The sequence below is a fragment of the Molossus molossus genome, unplaced genomic scaffold (assembly GCF_014108415.1).
Source record: "Molossus molossus isolate mMolMol1 unplaced genomic scaffold, mMolMol1.p scaffold_m16_p_12, whole genome shotgun sequence".
Lineage (NCBI taxonomy): Eukaryota > Metazoa > Chordata > Mammalia > Chiroptera > Molossidae > Molossus > Molossus molossus.
This window is the reverse complement of record NW_023425347.1, coordinates 16,592,388-16,612,948: the sequence shown is the minus strand read 5'-3', so window position 1 is coordinate 16,612,948 and position 20,561 is coordinate 16,592,388. Positions and strand designations below refer to the sequence as shown.

The following is a 20,561-nucleotide window of genomic DNA, read 5'->3' as shown; positions in this document are numbered from 1 at the left end:
CCAGGTTATGAGCCAAATCCCAAGGGGGAGCATGCAGGAGGCAGCCAATTGATGTTCTCTCTCATTGATGTTTCTCTCTCTCTCTCCCTCTCCTTTCTTCTCTCTCTAAAATCAATTTTAAAAATATTAAAAAATAAATAAAACATACAGACTGAAGGGCCCCTGCAGAGGGAGGACGTGGTGGGATAGGAGGACTAGGGACAACCTAACATGTTTGATAACCAAGAACTGTTCAGACAAATAGAACAGATCCCAGACCACATGTGCCGGAGGGACTGGCCCGTCCTGGTTTGACAGCCAGGAGGCACAGGTGCAGAGCTCAGTGCCTTGCTCCCCTCCTCTCTCTTCAAGACGAATTACGCTGTGAGCGCTGCACTGGTGGTGGGCATCTTCGCCGGGTTTCAGAAGAAAGCCTACACGTCTCCCAGCACCCTGCCCGCCCTCGTGGCGCTGCTCATGCTGTACGGGTGAGTTTGGGCCTCGAGCTAATGCCCTGGAAAGGAAGCTAGAGGAGCCGCCTGCTCTCCTGGCTGCAAACCCGGCTCCCGGGGGCAAGGGTAGCTTCCAGCCCCCAGCGGGGTCCTCCGCCTGACCCGAAACCTGTGGCCTCTGGTTCTGACTCCTCATGTGAGGGTGTCCTAAGGCTCGGCCCACTCAGGGAAAATGGAGATGCCCACCTGGCCTGAATCTCCGTCCATTCAGACTGCGGCCTAACCGAGATCTGGGTCAGCCACGCCCTGTTTCTCACCCAGCCGTGATTCTGACTCACCTGCAGCCGATCTGAACGTTTCGGTGTCTCCATCGGCACTGGCCAAGACTGTGTGCACGCAGTAGAAGACTCCAGCTAGGAGCTGCTGCTGAGTCGGAGCCGGAGGGTGGCACAGAGGTTGCATTTAGTGGAATCGTACAGCGAAGCTGCAGCTCTCTATGCAGGCTCGCACATGCTGCCTGTGTGCTGTGGACAATCTATACACCTCATCTAGGCCTCAGTTTTCCTACCTGTAAAATGGAGATAATGACACGCGGCCCTTCCCATGTGGGCCAGCAGAGTCACCAGAGCAGGGGGCTCCATTATCTCTGCATTCGGGAAGCAGCACGTGTGAGACCCGGCAGCTGCACTGAACTGTTGGGATCTCAGCTCAGCTTTGCTGACCCAGACTAGGGTGGAAAGCACTGCAGGCAGACAGTGGTCCTGTGCGGTGTAAAGGCCTCATAACTTACGTACCTTCACCGCCACTGACTCAAGCGGTCCTCACAAAACCCCATGAGATGGTCAGGGAAGGCATCGTTATCTCAGCTCAAAGACGAGGAGCAAAGACCAAGGCTGGCGTCTCTCTCTGGTCTCCCTGGGACTCTCGCCAGTTCAGACCTACCACTTCCTGTGTGAGGGGAAGGCGGCAGATGGAATGGAAGTTGGCCCTCATCCCACTGACGGTGTCATTTCACACAGGTGGGCCGTCATTCCCATGATGTACCCAGCGTCCTTCCTGTTTGATGTCCCCAGCACAGCCTACGTGGCCTTGTCTTGTGCTAACCTGTTTATCGGCATCAACAGCAGCGCCATCACCTTCATCTTGGAATTATTTGAGAATAACCAGGTGAGTATGACTTTCTCGGCTTCCTTGCTTGATTACCGGGAGACTAAAGCGTATGTGACAGTCACGCAGAGCGCAAGCTTAGTGCATAAATGGATGTTGCTCGCCCCTCCCTTCCTCCCTCCCTCCCTCCCTCCCTCCCTCCCTTCTTCCCTTCCTTCCTTCCTTCCTTCCTTCCTTCCTTCCTTCCTTCCTTCCTTCCTTCCTCCCTCCCTCCCTCCCTCCCTTCTTTCCTTCCTTCCTTCCTTCCTTCCTTCCTTCCTTCCTTCCTCCCTCCCTCCCTCCCTCCCTCCCTTCCTCCCTTCCAGTTTTTCTTTCTTTAAACCCTTATTTGTGTGTCATGGTTTTCTGAGCTCATTCTCAAGCTATAAATGACCTTTCATGATCCTTTTACTCCTTCAAAAAGGTCTTCCTGAGGATTTGGGTTGTTAGGTTTTCCACACACACACACACACACACACACGCACACACACACACACTCACGTGATCTCAGAATGTAAAAGGAGCAGAAGGCGTACGACGACGCCTCCTTCCTGCTCCTGTTCAGCAGCCGCCTCGTTCCCTTCTCCAGAGACAGCCTTTCATTTGTTTCTTATGTGTTCTGGAGACACATAAGCAATTACATATACAGTCTTTTTTCACTTTCTTTCTTTTTTTTATCCTCATCCAAGGACATTTTTGCATTTATCTTCAGATAGAGCAGGAAGGAGAGAGGGAGGAAGAGAGAGAGAAACATTGATGTGAGAGAGACACATTGACTGGTCGCCACCCACACGACCCCAACCAGGGCCGGGGACAAACTGCCACCGAGGTACGTGCCCTTAGCGGGAACCGAACCCGGGACTCTCCGGTCTGTGGGCTGATGCTCTAACTGCTGAGCCAAACCGGCCAGGGCTTTCTCCACTTTCTTATGCAAATTGTAACAGAGTAATATATACTTTTCCACCTGAAAATTAATCCTGAGGAGAGGGTTAGGAATGCGTGTGCTGAATGAGTCACTTTACGACCTGTGAAGTCCAGTTGTCCCATCCGCGGCCCCAGCTTCTCTTCACCCAGGAACCGCTGGCCAGACGGGGTCCTAACCAGAGCGGCAGCGGCTGTGGGGCTGCCTCAGCTCCACGCTCCCACCCCGCCGGCTGTGTCTGCGCCCTGGCCGTGGCTGTCCCGGGGACCCAAGGGCTGGCGGTCATGCCCATGGGCCTGTGTCCCCAGTGTCCTGTCTAGCCTTCCTTCCCTCGCCGGGTCTTCGCGTTTCGGAGGGTGGGCACCAGCCGCTCTCCGTGCTGTGCGGCAGCCCCGCCCCCACTCGGGCTTCTGGGCCCTGCGGGGGGTCGGGGGGGGGGGACCCACAGCACATCTGCACTAACCGCCGTCTCACGGCTTCCTGCCCGGGACTCCTTCCCGGGCCGCGTCAGGCTGCCCGTGGCCGGGGCTCCTTCCCGGGCCGCCTCAGGCTGTCCGTGGCCATGGGAAAGAATGAGCCCCACACTCCCATCCTGTGGCTGATAGAAAATAAACCATTTCACAGGCAGACCCCAGAAGGGAGGTGGATGAGGCCAGAGCCCCCCGCCCCCCTGGCCAGAGCACCCTGGCAGATGAAAACGCTGCTCTTCAGAGACGTTTTGTCACAGGCTCATGGCCAACTAAGTCTTAAGAGCGCGTGTCACTTCAGAATAATTAAATAGTAAGCTTAAATCAATTCAAGACACCCTGCTCCTCCCGGCTGCACCCCTTTAGCCAACGTTTACTGACGCGCCCTCCTCTGCGTCAGAACTGGCGGCTTTCACACAAACGGTCAGACGGATGCTGCAGGAGGAGGCTCCCGGGCCCCCGGAGGTGCAGTTCCTACTCAGTCAAGAGGTTGTCAGCTAAGCGAACAGCACGCAATGGATGTGCCGAAGTCCACAAGTCTGACCCTCACTGCCCTCCAGGAGCTCCCCTCCGAGCCAGGAGGTGACCTGACCCACGTAGGAACTGACCAAACCTGGGGCATGGCATTCCACGCGACAGAGCATCGAAGGGGAGAGGCAGGTCAGAGCAGGCCCAAAGAGCTCGGCTGCAGGGACCAGGACATCTTGGTGGAGGAAATCCAGTTTAAGCCTGGCCTGGGATATGTAGCATTTTATGAGCCCATTTAATAAATAATGAAGTGCCTACTGTGAGCTAATCGTTGTATAAAGTGTTTAGGAAAGATACCAAATGCTTAGGACCCAGTCCCTGTCCTCCGGGGAACCACTGACTAGGGGAGAAAGCAGGCAGGTAAAAATAAAATTAACCCTGGCATTATGGAACATATTATGAGAGATGAGTGGGTATTTTACCATGGGAATCTGGAAAGGCTTATGAGAGGAGGGGTCATGGGATCCAGCTTTGCAAAGAAGGGCGTGCTTTCCTGCTAAGAGCGATGGTCCCAGAAGCTGCACGTGCAAAGGCCCAGAGGCAAAGAGCAGAGTGCCTTTGGGAACAGTGGGGCAGGGGGAGGCTGGAGAGGAAGGAGGCTATGTGGTGGGGATGGACCAGATAAGTGGGCAGCAGTGGCCTGCAGCCTCACCTCCTTTCTGTCCCCTCTGCCGCTCGGGGGAGGCTCTGCCTGACACTTCAAGGCTGAGGCAGCAAGTACAATCTGATCACCTGAAAACAAGTCGCCCAACTCAGCATAGACACCAGAGAGAGTCTCTGCCTGCTTTAGTGCTGGTGGCATCCTCACACAGCTCCTCGTGTCCCGTGGGAGCTGGAAGCAGAGCTGGGAGATGCTCTCGGACCCTGTCCCCTTCGGTCTAAGCTGAGCTATGATAGAGCAGATAAGGGAGCCTTAGTCCCCTGTGACCGCCACGGCTCACGACTGTGCCCAAGGAGAGAGCCCGGGGGCACTCCCGGCAGCTGCTGCCCTCCTGGTACCAAGTGCCTTGGGAGCATGTGTAATTCCAAAGTGGGTCTGCAGTGGGCTCCCCAGGAGGCACCTCCTGGATGTATTTCAGAGTTGTCCCGTCTGCCCTCCTGTGGACAGCCTGGCCCCTCTGCAGTCCTTCCCCGGGTCCATCCGGAGCCCCTGGTCCTTCCAGGGCCCCCTGCTCAGGAGGGGCGGGCGGGCGAGGCTGCAGCCCTGACTGCCCTGCTTCTCTGTGTTTCAGCCGCTGCTCCGACTCAGTGCCATGCTGAGGAAGCTGCTCCTCATCTTCCCCCACTACTGCCTGGGCCGGGGCCTCGTTGACCTGGCGCTGAGCCAGGCCGTGACAGACGTCTATGCCCGGTTTGGTGGGTGGCAGTTGAGGCTGGTCGCGCATGGCCCTGGATCCTTTGAGGCTGGGAGGGCTGAAGCAGGAGTTCCTACCCAGACCCGCAGCCTGGGCTGGGAGCGGGGTGGGGTGCACGCACCTGGTCGGTCTGGGTTGTTCTGCCACCTAGAAGGGGCCGGGGCGCCTGTCTCCTGGGCTGAGGAGCCACAGGACGGGCGGAGGGCAGGCTCCACTCTTCCCGACTCTGACTCCAGGAGCCGAGATGAGACTCATGTTGGGCTCTTGCCTAATTCCTTGCATAAGGGCTGGTCTAGCTGAGCCAAGTGTGAAACTAGGTCTTTGGGGGCTGCTGGGGCAGCAGAGTGGATGGACTTCATTCCTGTCGCTTTCCGGTGGCCTCTGTCCCCAGGTGAGGAGAACTCTCCCAATCCATTTCAATGGGACCTGGCTGGGAAGAAGCTGGTTGCCATGGCGGCAGAAGGGGTGCTGTACTTCCTCCTGACCCTCCTCATCCAGCATCACTTCTTCCTCACCCGATGGTACGTCCCTGCCGCTGCCCTGAGGCTGCCCACCTCCGGGAATTTGGCTTTGCATCCGCATGGTCACCTGTTCCTCACGAGCCCCACACCGTGATGGCTTTTACATTCTCAAGGCCTGGCTCTGAATAATGCAAGAGGAAGAGACACGTTAAAATCGGCACAAAAGAATCTGTGAATCACCTCAACTTTGACGTACTTAAAATACAATGTTATGGGTTTCAATCACTAATATTTAACCCCTCACTTAGTTAAAGATATTCGGTTTAAATTGGATGGTAGCATGGCAAATGATAATGGTTAGGGGGTATGCAAAGTATAGCTGTGTGGCTCACAGAACAGACAAAGGAGGCCCCTTTGCTAATTAAAGATGCGAGAATAGGGGCAGGGCGGGGGGAGGGAGTGATATGGGGTGATATGAATGAGTGCAGCCAAGATCAATGTTGGGGGGCAGTGATAGTGCCCTCTCCGGGGAGGAGGGTGCCCACCGCACCCCAGCCCAGCCATTCTTCCCCAGGCTCCTGCCCAGACCCTGCCCCCTCCCGACGTGGGCGCTCAGGGCTCCAGAAGGCAGCCTGTCTGCAGCACAGCCTCACCTTTCCGGGCCGGGCCCGGGGGACTGACCGCCAGTCGCTGGGCCCTCAGAGCAAGCCTCCCTCGCAGGCAGAATCTGGTCACATGTAAATGAGTCAGAGGACGTGTGTTTAGGTTTTGCTCCAGAGAGAACTCAGTTATTAGAAACAAATCAACCACCCTACTCACAGGGTTGAGGACTGAATGAAATAAGGACGAGAACCCAGGGCTGACTCTGGGCTTGAGCACTTGCCCTCTCTGCCTGAGGCCTCTCCTGTTGGGAGTCCTTTAGAGAATTCCTGTCTCAGGGGGTAGAAAGCCAGGCCGGGCAGAGGTGAGGGGGGGATGGGCAGGAGGAAGAGGACGGTGTTGAGGACGCTGGCCCCAGCCCAATCCCGCCCTTTCCTTCCGCTAGGATTGCCGAGCCCACCAAGGAGCCCGTCGTGGATGAAGATGATGATGTGGCTGAAGAAAGACAAAGGATTGTTAGTGGGGGAAATAAAGCTGATATCTTAAGTCTAAACGAACTGACCAAGGTGAGGAAATCGGCGCAGGCGTGTTAGTTTGGTGGTGCCAGTTGGACCCAGAGATGGCACAGCGCTGCAATCCGCCTTCTGTAGGATAAGTATACACCTGTGCCAGTGATTTGTTTTTCTAATTTTTTTTTCTTTATTGATTTTAGAGAGGAAGGCAGAGGAAGAGAGAGATAGAAACATTGATGAACAAGAACACTGATTGGCTGCCTCCTTTTTGTCCCCCACTGGGGATCAGGCCCACAACCTGGGCATGTGCCCTGACCGGGAATCGAACTGGCGACCTCTTGGTGCATGGGTCAACGCTCAACCACTGAGCCACACCGGCCAGGCTGTTTTTCTAGTTTTGTGGGGGCTTGCCATCTTTGTGTTCAGCTTGCCTTCCGAGAACCTAGAATTCCAGGGCATGTTCCCTGGTGCTCACGGTGGGTGCTGACCAGGGCCTCGGCCAGAGCCGCGGCAGCTGAGCCGACCAGTCTTCCTCCAGCTGGTCTCGGCACAGGCTCCGTGTCGGGGTTTCTGGGGCTCACAGCCCCCTCTGAAAGCCCTTTAATCTGTAGCCTCTTGGTGCTGCCAGTTCCCACCTAAGCCATCGGTTGCTCTCTTGCCTTCCCTGCTCGAACCTCTCCGTCCTCAGTCCAGTCTGTTCTTGCAGGTTTACTCAGGCACCTCCAGCCCGGCGGTGGACCGGCTGTGCATGGGAGTCCGTCCTGGAGAGGTGGGTTCTCTGCGGGTCTCCCCGGAAAGGGCTTTAGAAAATGGGCTCCTGTGCACCTTCTCCTCCCCGCTAAAGCCGAGCCGTCGGATCGCTATAAAACTCAAGTCTCCACGGGTCATTTCTAATTTCCTAGTAGCCACATGAGAAAGGTAAAAACGGGTGAAGTTCATCTTAATTTCCTTTTTTATCCAATACATCTGAAATACTGTCACTTCAACATGTAATTCATCTAAAACATTATTTATTCTTTTGTTTTGCTCTAAGTTTTCAAAATCATGGTGTTTTGCCCTGGCTGGTGTGGCTCAGTGGTTAGAGTGTTGGCCCACATTCCAAAGGGTCACAGGTTCGATTCCGGGCCAAGGGCATGCACCTCAGTTGCAAGTTCGATCCCGGGCCCCAGCTGGGGCACTTGCGGAAGCCAACTAATCATTGTGTCTCTCTCATATCGATATTTCTCTCTCTCTCTCCCCCCTGCTCTCTCTGCCCCCACCCCTCTCCCTTCCTCTCTCTCTAAAAATCAATGGGAAAAAAAATCCCCTGGTGAGGATTAAAAATAACAAAAACAAAATTCAGTGTGCATTATACTTAAGCATGTCCATTCAGACTAGACGCATCTTTAGTGCTCATAGCCACTGTTGGGGGGAAACCCTCTTTCCCACTACCCTCCTAGGTTCTCGGGCTCCGTCAGTTGCTCCGACAAAGCACAGATGAACAAGACAGGGACAAAGAGAAGTTTGTTAGCAGGTGCATGAGGAAAGAAGTGACGCAAACGGGTGGCTGGAACTGGGCTTATGCGGCACCTTAGCAAAGGGACGACGGTTTCGGAGAAGTGCCGAGACAGCACAAAGGGACGGGGGTTTCTCGGGAAGCAGCCTGTGGGAGGCACACACGGGGAGCTAAGGGGGGTAACGGCAGTTAGTCACTGTGTGGTGTAGGGTCCCCTGGTGCCATCTCCAGACTGCTGTTCAGGGATTAACTTGTCTTCCCTGGCAGAGGGGAGGGAAACCCCTTGTGAACCTCTGTCCTGCTCGTAGGCAAATAGGGAAAGGGCAGAAAGCTTTTCCTGCACCTGCTTCTCAGTGGCCTTCCGCGCAAGACCATCTTTGCGCCAGAGTGGCCCATGTCGGGCAGCACGTTCTGCTTCCCTGCACCACGTGGAGCTCTGTGGCCTCCTGATGGGAGAACAGGTCTAAAATGCCCCCGACCCCAATATCCCGCACATAGTCCGGACCGTCCCGGGCTCTCGGGTGAGGCCAGTGCTGTGTCTTCCTCCTCAGTGCTTTGGCCTCCTGGGAGTGAATGGAGCCGGCAAAACAACCACTTTCAAGATGCTCACTGGGGACACCACAGTAACCTCAGGCAATGCTACCGTAGCAGGCAAGAGGTACGTGTCCTTCCGTCCTGTCCCAGGATATTCTCACAGGTCCTGGGCCATGTGTCTGTCCCCTATGGAGGGTGACATCAGACTCTGTCTGAGGGTGACTGAGAGCCTGGAACATCCGAGCAGAGGGCTGGGCCTTCCGGTGAGCCCCGTTCAAAAAGTCCAAGACATAGACTGGAAAACTGAATCGCGATTGGTAGGAGTTTCCTCTGTTGCAGGGACTCCCAGAAAGTCCTGGATGCACAGTCATGACTCTTTCAGAGTCATGAACTCCTTTGAGAATCAGATGAACACTTGCACCTTCCTCCTTTGAAGAATACTTGTCCCTCGAGACCTCCCCACGTATGTTTGCAAAGAGTTTTTGGGACTTGACTGAGCCCTGAAGCATTCATGGCCCTGCAGGATCCCCGGGCCCCAGGATGAGAACCCCTGTCATGAAACATCCTTTCTCTGAGCTTCTGGATGGGGTTGGTTCCAGGTCCTAGGGGGCCCTAATCTTCACTGGCTATTTCTGTGCCGATGCTTGGTTTGGCCAGGCCAAGGAACCTTTATAAAGGCAAAAGTGGCATGCGCCCTTGGGTTCTGGAGGGTGATTTCTGTGCTTTGTAGTCAGGTGCGAGTGAACAGGCAGCCCTCTGGGCACAGGTCAGGGAACAGGCGCTCACACCTGTCTGCCTCTTTCCAGCTGCTCCCAGAGCTGTGCCCAGAGGAGCTTGGTGCCGGGGGTATAGGTGGGGTTGGGCACTGCTCACGTCTGCCCAGGACTTGCCTGACTGGGCCTCATCGCCTTAGAGTCATCCTCAGCATGGCCAATGCCACCGGGCACGGGGACTCCTAGGCACGCCTCACTGGCTCAGACAGCATGGATTTGGTTCCCTGGCCATCCCTGTTGGGGCCAGCGCAAAGGGACTGGCAGGGGGGAGTGAGACCACGGCTGGATCTATCTCAGCTGCAGTTTCGGCGTAGCTTACAGTCGAGCATATGATTTCACAGTGGTAACAAGACGAGTCGTGAGGGGTGGGGGGTGGAGGACAGGGTTTGTAATAGGATCTGCCATAAGACATAAAGTTATAGTCCAAGTGAGACACAGTCTGATGCTCAGAAGTTAAAACCAAGATGGAAGCTAGAAAGAAACTATAGGTTGAAGACACAGATTGGGGCTCTCCGGTTTTGAGGCTCCTATGAATTTAACAAAGCACACCCCTTGCTTCCCTGAGTGGTTTTACTTGGCCCAGACATACCTGGAGTCATTTCCGTCACCGTGGGGACTGTCATAGAGGATGGCCTTGCCCTGTCCCATCCTACTGTGTCCTCCTCTATTCATAGACCCTAAGCTATAAGGGAAAGGGGGGACACATTAGACCACTCTGTGGACAGTTTATTTTTACATCAAGGCAATGTATTTTAGTGGGGAGAATAGATCAGTCAGAGGAATTAATAAAACTCAATTCACTTCATCTCCTCTCCCTGCCCTGCCAGCCTCTTGCTCAGGGTGGGGTGTGTGTGACCTGTTTGGTTCTATTTCATTGACTGTATCTCTGCCAATAAATACAGATGGAGAAGTTTACTTCCTTGGGAAACATAGATCTTCTCTAGCTACTTCCCAAATGTCTGAAAGGGATCAAATATCACTGTTCCGTTTCTGAAACCTGATCTTCTCTTTGTTTTTAAACTAATATGCGAGGCGATCCAATCCCAAACCAAAGCTGATTTGGGCAATAGGTATTCAGTTTATCCTAGACAGAGAAACTGGAGGACCTGACTGCATTCAAAGCTCAGAACTCCTGAAGTTCCTCAGGTTAGAACCGAGGGCCCCTGCTTCCGTCCTCAGTGTCGTACACGTTTCTGAAGCAAAGGGGAAGAAGAGGAGCCTCCTTATCCTGTTGGCAGAAGCTCCTCCAGCCTCAGCTCTCCCGTCACCCCCCTCTGAAGGAAACTTGCTAATTGCTTTTTCTCGTTGCAGTATTTTAACCAATATTTCGGAAGTCCATCAAAGTATGGGCTACTGTCCTCAGTTTGATGCAATTGATGAGCTGCTCACAGGGCGAGAACACCTTTACCTTTACGCCCGGCTTCGAGGCGTACCAGCAGAGGAAATGGAGAGGGTAAGCAATGGTTTGTCGTGGCAACTTAGGAATCTGGTAAATCATCAGGCTGTTTCGTAAGGGCGCAGTTACTCAGAGATGGGAACGCTGTAGAACGCGATCTGGTCATTCCACAAATGCTTACTGAGTGTCTACTGAGTGCCAAGCACTGTTCTGGAAGAGGGGGTATAGCAATGAAAAACAAAAAACAAAAAAACAGACAGACAAAATATTCCTGCCCTCGTTTCTCACAAAACAATGCATGTCTCTGTCCTTTCACCCAGAATCCCACTTCTGGGAACTTACCCTGCAGGTACGCCTCCCGCCGTACAAAATGTACGTGCACAAAGAGACTCATTGCATTTTAGTAGTAAAATACTGGAAATTACCTAACTGAATGTTCAGAGATAAGATGTTGGTTGAATAACTTAGAATACACACATGCAATACAGTCTTATGCAGATTAAAAGGCCTGAGCTGGTGGGAAATCACATCCACAACGCAAGGCCGATGTAGAGCAAAACGATTTCATTGCATGCGCCTGGGTGCAGGCGGGCTGCACCTGAAAGGGGTCGGCCTCGAGTAACAGTTGGGGTGTAGGTTATATACTCTACTTCTAGCTGACAGCAGTTCCTGCTGAGTACTCTGCCTGGCCCATTGCCACTTTGCAATTGGACTTGTCTGTTGTCTCGTCCGGCACCTGAGGGGTGATCCATTGCCTTGTGGATAATCCAGATTATCTTTATCCGTACTCAACAGAAGGCTGAGCAAAGGTCATGCAAGCAACACATTTTTTCATAGATTCTGCCTTTTGCAAGCTTTTACCTTTACCTTTTGAAACATTACTAACCCTTTCACAGATGCTTTTTTTTTTTTTTTTTTTTTTTTAGAGAACAAGAAAAATGTCTGTGAACTAATATGGAATTATTTCCAAGAGATATTTTCAAGTAAAGAAAAGCAAAGTGCAGCCTGGTCCGGCTGGCTCAGTGGATTGTTGTCCCATGGACTGAGAGGTCCTGGTTCGATTCCTGGTCAGGGCACATGCCCAGGTTGCAGGCTCAATCCCCAGTAGAGGGCATGCAGAGGCAGCCAATTGATGTTTCTCTCTCACATTGATGTTTCTATCTCTCTCTCCCTTCCTTTCTCTCTAAAAAAGAAAAGCAGAGTGTAAAAAAGCACATGTATAATGCTTTCTAATGTAAAAAAAAAAAACTAGGGAAAGTAAGAAAGCATATATATGTCTGCTTACCTTTACGCACAGAAAGGATAAACCAGAATGCAATAATTCCCATCGCTGACCAAAGGGAAACGAGAGGGGATGACACTTCTCCGAGGACATCTTTCGTATAGTTTTGATTTTGGAAGCATGTTAATAGTCTAAAAATTAAAAAATAAAACTAAATAAGAATGGAAAGGGAGTAAACATGGAAACAAAAAGAAAATCCTAACTCTGAAAGCAAACTGAAGCAACTTAATCCAATTTTATTTCAAATAAACATTATTTGCCAAAGGAGAGGAAAGAACTAATACAAATAACTGATGACTCAGCACTTCACTATATATCCGCAGACTTCAGTAAGAGGAGCAGAATTTAAAAACTACAAACAGATTCTGAGCTCTTTTTAGTCTATTTTTTATAGTGGCATGGGCAAAGCAGTTCTGAAACAACCGAGATGTGTTACAGGATTAAGTAAATGAATAAATGTGTTAACGTTGTTGGAAGCCAGAGTTCACTGTGGAAGAGGGGACATACAAATGTGGAAAAGGAGAAAGCAAGAAATTACCCTGTGGGGATAGATTGGAATTGGAATTGTAAACTCATGAAATATTTACATGCATGAGTTTGTGCATGCATGCATAATGTGTCCCTGTATATTGTACATATGCATGTATATGTGTGTAAGTTTGTGTATATGTATAACTGAAAGGGCTAAGAAGTAAAATGATCTCAGCAGCAATGAGTACACTTAGTGCCCAAATTTTGGTATCTAATCCCATTCCCCACTGAAAGAAGCTATGACTCTTCAAATAAATGGCACATTCCAGGTCTGGGACAGCATAGGTATTAAATGGGCCTGGAAAATCTTAGGCCAAAAGTAAAGAAGTGCTTAAGAACAAAACGGTAGAGGCGTGTCACAAGTACTCCCAATGGCCACATATGGGGCAATTTGGGCATCAAAATAATTAAATACCATGATAAAGTATAAAACACAGGGAGGGATAGGAATTCATCCTAAGTCAATGCTGTTAAATAGATAATAAATAAATAGGAGAGAAGGGAGGGTCTTGCTTGCAGTAAAATACAGAGGCAGTTGTTTATACGGAGGAAGTTATGGAGTTGAAAAATCATTTTGCAACGATTATAGCAAGGATTAGATTACACAAGAATCATCAATGGTTGCTAAATCTAGGGGAAATTTTTTATAAGTAGCAAAATATTTGTGTGGTTTAAAAATATCTTCTATGAATTGCTTATTGGTTGAAAGGGGGGAAGCATAATCATTTTTCAATGGAGGAATTAGACAACATCTTAACTGGGTGACCAAAATTAACATTTCCTGAGAGGCAGACGAATAGCTCATGCCCACAGATGCAATGCCCTGAGAAGGACACAATGTCACCTACGTAATTCTGATGGGAATGCATAAACCTGCATCTCACCAAGAGAAAACATCAGATAAACTCTAAAGTAGTGGTTCTCAACCTTCCTAATGCCGCGACCCTTTAATACAGGTCCTCGTGTTGTATGTGGGTGTATCTGCATGTGGGTGGACCCGCCTGGAGATGGATAGAGGAGCTGTGTCTCGGTTCCTAAGACCATTGGAAGTATGTGTTTTCTGATGGTCTTAGGCGACCCCTGTGAAAGGGTCGTTCGACCCCCAAAGGGGTCGCCACCCACAGGTTGACAACTGCTGCTCTAAAGGAACATGCTATTTTAAAAAATACAGGGGCTGTAATCTTCAAAAGAATCAAAGTCATAAAAGACAAAGAAAGCAAAGAAAGGCTATGGAAATGTTCCTGAGCACAGGAGGCTAAGTAGACTCAGTGACTCAGTAATGAACTGCAGACAAAATAATGCAACAAAGGACATTATTGGGCCAATGGACAAAACTGAACTATGAATGGTAGATCAGAAAAATATATAATAACATTGCTAAATTTACTGACACATATAACTGTTTTGTGGTTATGTACAAGAATAACCTTATTATTAAAAAAAAAATAGACTCTGAAGTATTTAGGAGTGAAGGGCCATGATGTATCTTTAGGGCTGAAAAAATTGTGTGTGTGTGTGTGTGTGTGTGTGTGTGTGTAAGAGAGGGAGAGAATAAAGGGTTTATGAGTGTTATTTTTACTATTCTTATTTTCACACTTTTCTGTAAGTTGGAAACTATTCCAAATAAAAACTTGAAAATGGAGCTTACATTCTAGTGGGAGGGACAGACGATAATAGGTAAGTAAAATATACAGTATATTTGTTAATGAGAAGTCCTTGGGAGAAAAATAAAGCAGGGAAGACTCGTTGGCATCGGGTCTGTGCACTGAGGTGGGGTGGCCCAGGGGAAACCTCCCAGAGGAAGTGAACTCGAATGGAGACATAAAGGAGCTGAAAGGGACCACGTGGATATGTAGGGGAAGAACATTCCAGGCAGAGGTACAATTGCACAAGGCAGAAGCTGGTGGGTTTGTCTCCAGTGACTTCCCTAGTTTTATGCACACACACACACACACACACACACACCTGTTATTCTCCATCATAGTTCCCTATTGAGTTCCCTCAAAGCACTGTTAGAGTCTGTCATTATTCTGTTTCGATTGTTTGTTGCACCAACCCCATCTGTGAGTACAAGGTCAATGGCTATGTTTACCATTACCCTCCAGTGCCTAGTACAAAGCCTGGCTCATAGTGGGTGCTCAATGCATATACTTTTGATGCACAAGATCTCAAGTGTGACCCTGTTGAAGGGTGGAATCAATGAGCCCCACCATCTTCTCAAACAGACCCTAGGACTCTTCTTCTTTCCCACCTAGCCATAGTCCGGGACACTGGGTCCTGCTCTTTGTAAGTCTGAAGCTCGCTTCTCAGGGGGCTGCACCCAGTGGGTGCTGAGCTGACCAAGCTGGGATCCAAGGCACAGAGTGGAAAGACTTCTGCTCCTTGAAGGTGTGCCGAGAGAACACGAGCCAGCAGGTGGCACTGTCATCCTAGATGTGTGAGATCTGGGAGCTCAAGGCTTGGAACTGGTGGAGGTCTGAGATGTCTGCTTGTTTCTCTTTCCCAAATGGGTATCTTGCTCTCCCCTAGGTGGCAAGCGGGAGTATTCAGAGCCTGGGCCTGTCCCTCTACGCAGACCGCCTGGCCGGCACCTACAGTGGAGGCAATAAGCGGAAACTCTCCACAGCCATTGCCCTGATCGGCTGTCCACCGCTGGTGCTGCTGGTGAGGGGCCGTGGCCTGTGGGGACGGGCGGGCCCAGGGCTGGGAACAGGTGCTGCGTCTCTGTGGGTGGCTCAGCAGGCAGAAAGGCAGCAGTCTGCTTTTGTCTGGACTGTTCCCTATAGTACTTATTTTTTTTAGCAAATCAGCCGTGTTTGGTTCACAGCCCTGGGGGAAACGAGTCACAACACATTCTCACTCTATTCCTGGGAAATGTGTTGTGGGGCCGTCAGCCCCCAGCAGGGAAGTTCAGCCCCTCCGGGGAAGGTCAGTCCGCTGGGAAATGACCCCTGCCAGAGCAGGTCTCTCTGGGGTTTGAAGTGGACGGAGCACTGGCCTGGGCCCGAGGCTCGTGTGACTCTCGCTCAGAGCCCGAGGCCCTGTGCTCACAGGGTCTGGGGTTTATGAGGCCATGGGTCTCAGGACTGGGAGGGAACCAGAAAGTCACCTAAGCTCCTTGCAAACGTGTGTAAGATTTAGGGATTTTGTTTGTTTGTTTGTTTCCTTGTTTGTTTTTAAGGAAATTCTGCCTTGCCTTATCAACTTGAACCGTTTCTGGGATGAAATGGGTCTATAGGTGTGCATGATCTGTCTTGACTCCCCTGGTGCACCACCTGCCTTCCACTCTGCCTGGGTTCCTGGTCTCAGCCCCACTGGGGAGTGACTTGTGCCTTGTCTGTCAGAGATAATGCTCAGAGGAAGCCAACCACGGAAGGTGCCCTCAGCCAGGCCCTGCCCTCTCTGCCTCCCCACAGGACGAGCCCACCACGGGCATGGACCCGCAGTCACGCCGCATGCTGTGGAACACCATCGTGAGCATCATCAGAGAAGGGAGGGCCGTGGTCCTCACCTCCCACAGGCAAGAGCTTCCCAGGGGCTGGGGTGGATCAGGCAGGCGGGCAGGAGCCCCGCCCCTCACCTCCTCTCTCCTACCCGGCAGCATGGAAGAATGTGAGGCCCTGTGTACGCGGCTGGCCATCATGGCGAGAGGCACCTTTCAGTGTCTGGGCACCATTCAGCACCTCAAGTACAAGTAAGGAGACAGCGGGGCAGAGGGCACCTTCGTTACCTTCCTTGGGGGTGAGGGTTCCACCAGGCCCTGTGCTCTCTACCGACACTTGGGAGTGTCCTGCTGTCCTCACCCAACGGGCAGAGTTAGGTGGTGGCCAGGCCTCATTCTGCAGCAGCAAATGGAGAAAGCCGTTGTGCTGAAAGAAACTCTCGTTATTGGGCTGTGCCTGAAGGCTCCCAGGTCTCCAGATGGAGCGTTCTGATTGGGGCTCGTGCAGAGCCTGGCGGGGGTGAGGGAGAGTAACCACCACCACCTCGTTATCCTGCCACGGGTCCCGAAAATTCCAGGACTGATGACCTATTTAATAAGAGCCCACTACCATCTTAGGGACGGTTAGGAGACCAAATAGCCTGAGTATTAGGTTTTCTTTGTGGCATGTCGTAAACTTCGGAGTTTGAGAAATGACCGTGTATTATGCAACAAACCAAAAATACCGGTAATCTTCAGTACCTTGTGCATTGTGAACGGCTGTGAATCGTGTGGTACTAACAATGGTTTGTCAGCCAGGGTGCCAGTCAGTTACAATAAGATTACGACCACAGTGCCAGGCCATACCCCCCGCACTCTGATCCACATTACAGACTAGAAAGGGTAGATTTCGGTTTGTCACTTGTTTGTTTAACAAATGCCTTTTGAGAGCCCGGAATATAAGAGTCGCCGTGCTGGTTGGTGAAAGGAACAGCACGTAGCCCAGCTTCTCTGTGGTAAATGTGCCCATGGCAGCCCGTGGACAGCCCACCACGCCCCCAGGAAGCAGGGCGGGTGGTGACTGAGAGGAAGCCTAGCAGGTCAGCTGCAGTTGGGTGTCTGACCCGTGGTTTCTGAGCAGCTGCAGCTTGGACACTGCGCAGACCTCTAGGGGGGCGTCTGCATGTGATGTCACCAGACCTGTGCCAGCAAGTTCCTGTGTCGGCTGCAGGAGACATGGCTGTTCCCACCTCCTTTCCCTGTCGCTCTTCACTGTCCCCGTGGGAGGGCAGGCAAGACGGGGCTGATCCTCGTGTGAAGGGACAGTCTTCCAGAGCTGAAAGGTACAGGCATCTATGTGAAGGGAGTAGCCCTTGGTCGCGGAGGGAGACTGGGTACGTTACAGCCGACCCGGTGATACTGGGACGTAAGCGTGCAGGGCAGCCAGCTGGCCGTGAACACTCTGCGGTGGACATGCTTGATCCACATGGGGCCACTGGCTCACCTGATGAAGGGAGGAGGGAAGCACCTGGCCCTGGTGGCTCCATTTGTTCTGGAAATTTCCACAGAGAAGGTGCTGCCTTTCCAAGCCTTTGCTCCCACCTGGCCAGCTCCTTTTTTTTATCCTCGAGTACATTTTTGCATTTATCTTCAGATAGAGCGGGAGGGAGAGAGGGAAGAAGAGAGAGAGAGAAACATCGACGTGAGAGGGACACATCGAGTGGTTGCCACGCACACGATCCCATCGGGGCCGGGGACAAACTGCAACCAAGGTACGTGCCCTTAGCGAGAACCGAACTCGGGACTCTCTGTTCCGCAGGCCGACGCTCTAACCGCTGAGCCAAACCGGCCAAGGCCACCTGGCCAGCCTCTTAAAGGGCCAGACAGCCTTCCCACCACTGAATGCACACTGGGCCCACCTGCTCCGCAAGCAGGCCAGTGATCTCCGGAGGCAGGACGCTAAAACCACCTTGACTTCAGCATACACGTGAAAGGGAAAGGAGAGGGAGCGTCTGTGCCTGCAGGAGCTGCAGCAGGACGCCGGGGCATGGGTCTGGCGACTCACTTCACCACACATGCACACATTCTGAAAACCAGCATCAGGCTCTCTCCAGGAACTGCCAAGGCTTTCTCCCTCCTAGTTTTAAACATGCACGAAAGGTTTATAGTGCGGCCTCGAACCCCCCATGTTTTTGATGAGTCTATTCCTTATTTTGAGACTGCCTGAGAGCCTACCACTAACAGGCCTGTCCCACACCGCTGTGGGCGTCCCCTAGGTTTGGAGACGGCTACATCGTCACAATGAAGATCAAATCCCCGCAGGACGACTTGCTTCCCGACCTGAACCCCGTGGAGCAGTTCTTCCAGGGGAACTTCCCGGGCAGCGTGCAGAGGGAGAGGCACCGCAACATGCTGCAGTTCCAGGTGCCCGCCTCCTCCCTGGCCCGGATCTTCCGGCTGCTCATCTCCCACAGGGACAGCCTGCTCATCGAGGAGTACTCGGTCACACAGACCACGCTGGACCAGGCAAGCGCGGAGGTGCCGGGCGCAGGGCAGGGCTGTGCGAAGCCTGGGCTGGAATCCTCCCCACAGGGACGCGAGATGTGACCTCTGCTCCATCTGTCCCTGAGGGTCGAACTCGGTCTCTCGGGAACTGTTGTCTCACACTCTTTTAATCATCAGCAAATTTCACTGACTTTACATCATCCTTCCCCACTACACTATGACTCTGTTTCATCCTTCCTGGTTGGTGGTGGTGGTTTTTTTTTTTTCTTTTTCGAGTCAACTTTATTGATGCTTAATTTACATACAATAAAATGCACCCATTTAAGGTGTACAGTTCAGTGAGTTTTGACAAACATGTGTGCCGTGTGTCAGGTTTTTAAAATGGGATCGTTTTTTATTGTGGTAAAATATACATAATTACCTATTTTAAGTGTACCAAAAGCATTAAGTACATTCATATTGTTGTGCAACCATCAGCACCAACCATCTCTAGAAATGGTTCATCTTCCCAAATTACAGCTCTGTATCCCTTCAACGATAGCCCTCCAACCCCCAGCCACTTGTAACCGTGGTTCTACGTAATGCTGCCCACTCCACACAGAAGTGGAATTATGCAGTATTTTGCCCCTTTTTGTCCAGCTTATTTCACTTGACATACTGTCCTCAAGGTTCATTTATGTGGTAGCACATGTCAGAACGTCCTTTCAAAGGCTGAGTGATATTCCATTGCATGTACATATCATGTTTAATTTATCCATTCATCCATCTGGACATTTTAGTTGTTTCTGTTTGTTGTTGCTGCTGCCGTGTGTTTGTTTTAAACAGTCATCCTTAAAGATGTCAGTGGAAATAGGCGAGTGTCCATCTGTCCTCGGAGGAGCTGGCTCACCAGCACCTTCGGAGCCAGAAGCAGATGCAGGCAGGAGCGGGAGTCATGGCACACTGAGTAAAGTACAGGGATGAGATTAGACTCCTGTTGTTTTGTTTTCAGTTTCTTCTTCAGGGGTTTAGAAGGATGCCGCTACTTGAAATCTGCCTTGTTTATATACCCCGCATCCTTTGGATCCTCCCTTAGGAAGTCCTTTGGCTTAGCTCAGAATTCTAAGAAACAAGCCCGTGGCCGGGCTCCCTCGGGTGGGCCAGCCTCCCCTCCTGCAGCACCCACGCTGCTTCGGCAGGGCCGCCTAGTAACTGTGGAAAGGAGAAAGCAACGTGGGTGGGTGGCTAGATGAGTGGATGGTACCATCTTTCTGGAAACATACCTATTCTGGCTCATTTCTTGCCTTCAGGTATTTGTGAACTTTGCTAAACAGCACACTGAAACTCACGACCTCCCTCTGCACCCCCGAGCTGCTGGAGCAAGCCGACAAGCCAAGGTACCCCACCACACTTTTCCAGTCCACGGCTTGGTCCTGGGCCGAAGGGGCTCCAAGGCCCAGATGTGCCCCCCGCAGACAGCCCTGCCCAACCACACACACCGCATGTCCTCACCTAGCCCACCTTCCCGTTCTGCGCTAAAGGACTGTGCGGAATTCCTTCAGTAACCAGGAAGCCATCCGGATGGAGTGGGAGAGCATATTTAAAAGGAATTTCCCCACCTGTTTTTGCTTTCAGCAAAAAGAATTTAGAGTTTGGAAGCAGGAAGCAGGGAAAACAGGAGAGAATACGGAAATGCCTAGATTGTTGGGAGACCTGACAGCTGTGTCTGGTCACCAGTCTGCATTTCAGAGGAGAGGTACTAAGTGGCTCTCACTTCAATGGTGGACGCATTTGGTTAGAGCAAGGAGTGTTGTCTGTTCTAGGAAGAGGACTCTGTCCTTTATAACATTATCAAGATGACAGAGGAAGAAGCAATGGAATGTATGGACCCTGGCATGTGGTGACCCATGGGGTACGTGCTTCCAGGTTCCTGCCCTGGCGTGGGGCCCAGCCCATGCAAGGAGCACTCCCACCCACCCCGGTTCCAGAGAGAGAGAGAACATTAGGGAAAAGTACTGGAGGAGGCGCCAGGGTTCAGGTGCTTTGTTTTAAGCCTGAGATTATAAAGGGACAAATTAACTCAGTCACTAGACTTACCTAGAGAGTAAATCAAATAAAACCAAAGCACTTTTCCAATCAGCAAAGATGTGCAAACCCTTATTTCCCATACAATTCTCATTCCCCCCACCAATTTCTTAATTGCAAGAAAACCCCAGTCCCGCT

At 51.6% G+C, this 20,561-nt stretch overlaps 1 protein-coding gene across 1 annotated transcript in view; it reads left to right on the top strand.

Moving 5' to 3' along the window:
* The window catches only part of ABCA4 (ATP binding cassette subfamily A member 4), a 129,402-nt gene that overhangs the window by 107,666 nt on the left and 1,175 nt on the right, over positions 1 to 20,561 (top strand). The window contains exons 37-49 of the mRNA XM_036255448.1: positions 352 to 467; positions 1,451 to 1,598; positions 4,727 to 4,850; positions 5,241 to 5,370; positions 6,356 to 6,476; positions 7,129 to 7,191; positions 8,469 to 8,575; positions 10,536 to 10,677; positions 14,963 to 15,097; positions 15,850 to 15,953; positions 16,035 to 16,127; positions 18,131 to 18,380; positions 19,649 to 19,735. Coding sequence (XP_036111341.1) covers positions 352 to 467; positions 1,451 to 1,598; positions 4,727 to 4,850; positions 5,241 to 5,370; positions 6,356 to 6,476; positions 7,129 to 7,191; positions 8,469 to 8,575; positions 10,536 to 10,677; positions 14,963 to 15,097; positions 15,850 to 15,953; positions 16,035 to 16,127; positions 18,131 to 18,380; positions 19,649 to 19,735 — 1,620 coding nt within the window. The remainder of the gene's footprint in view (positions 1 to 351; positions 468 to 1,450; positions 1,599 to 4,726; positions 4,851 to 5,240; positions 5,371 to 6,355; positions 6,477 to 7,128; positions 7,192 to 8,468; positions 8,576 to 10,535; positions 10,678 to 14,962; positions 15,098 to 15,849; positions 15,954 to 16,034; positions 16,128 to 18,130; positions 18,381 to 19,648; positions 19,736 to 20,561) is intronic.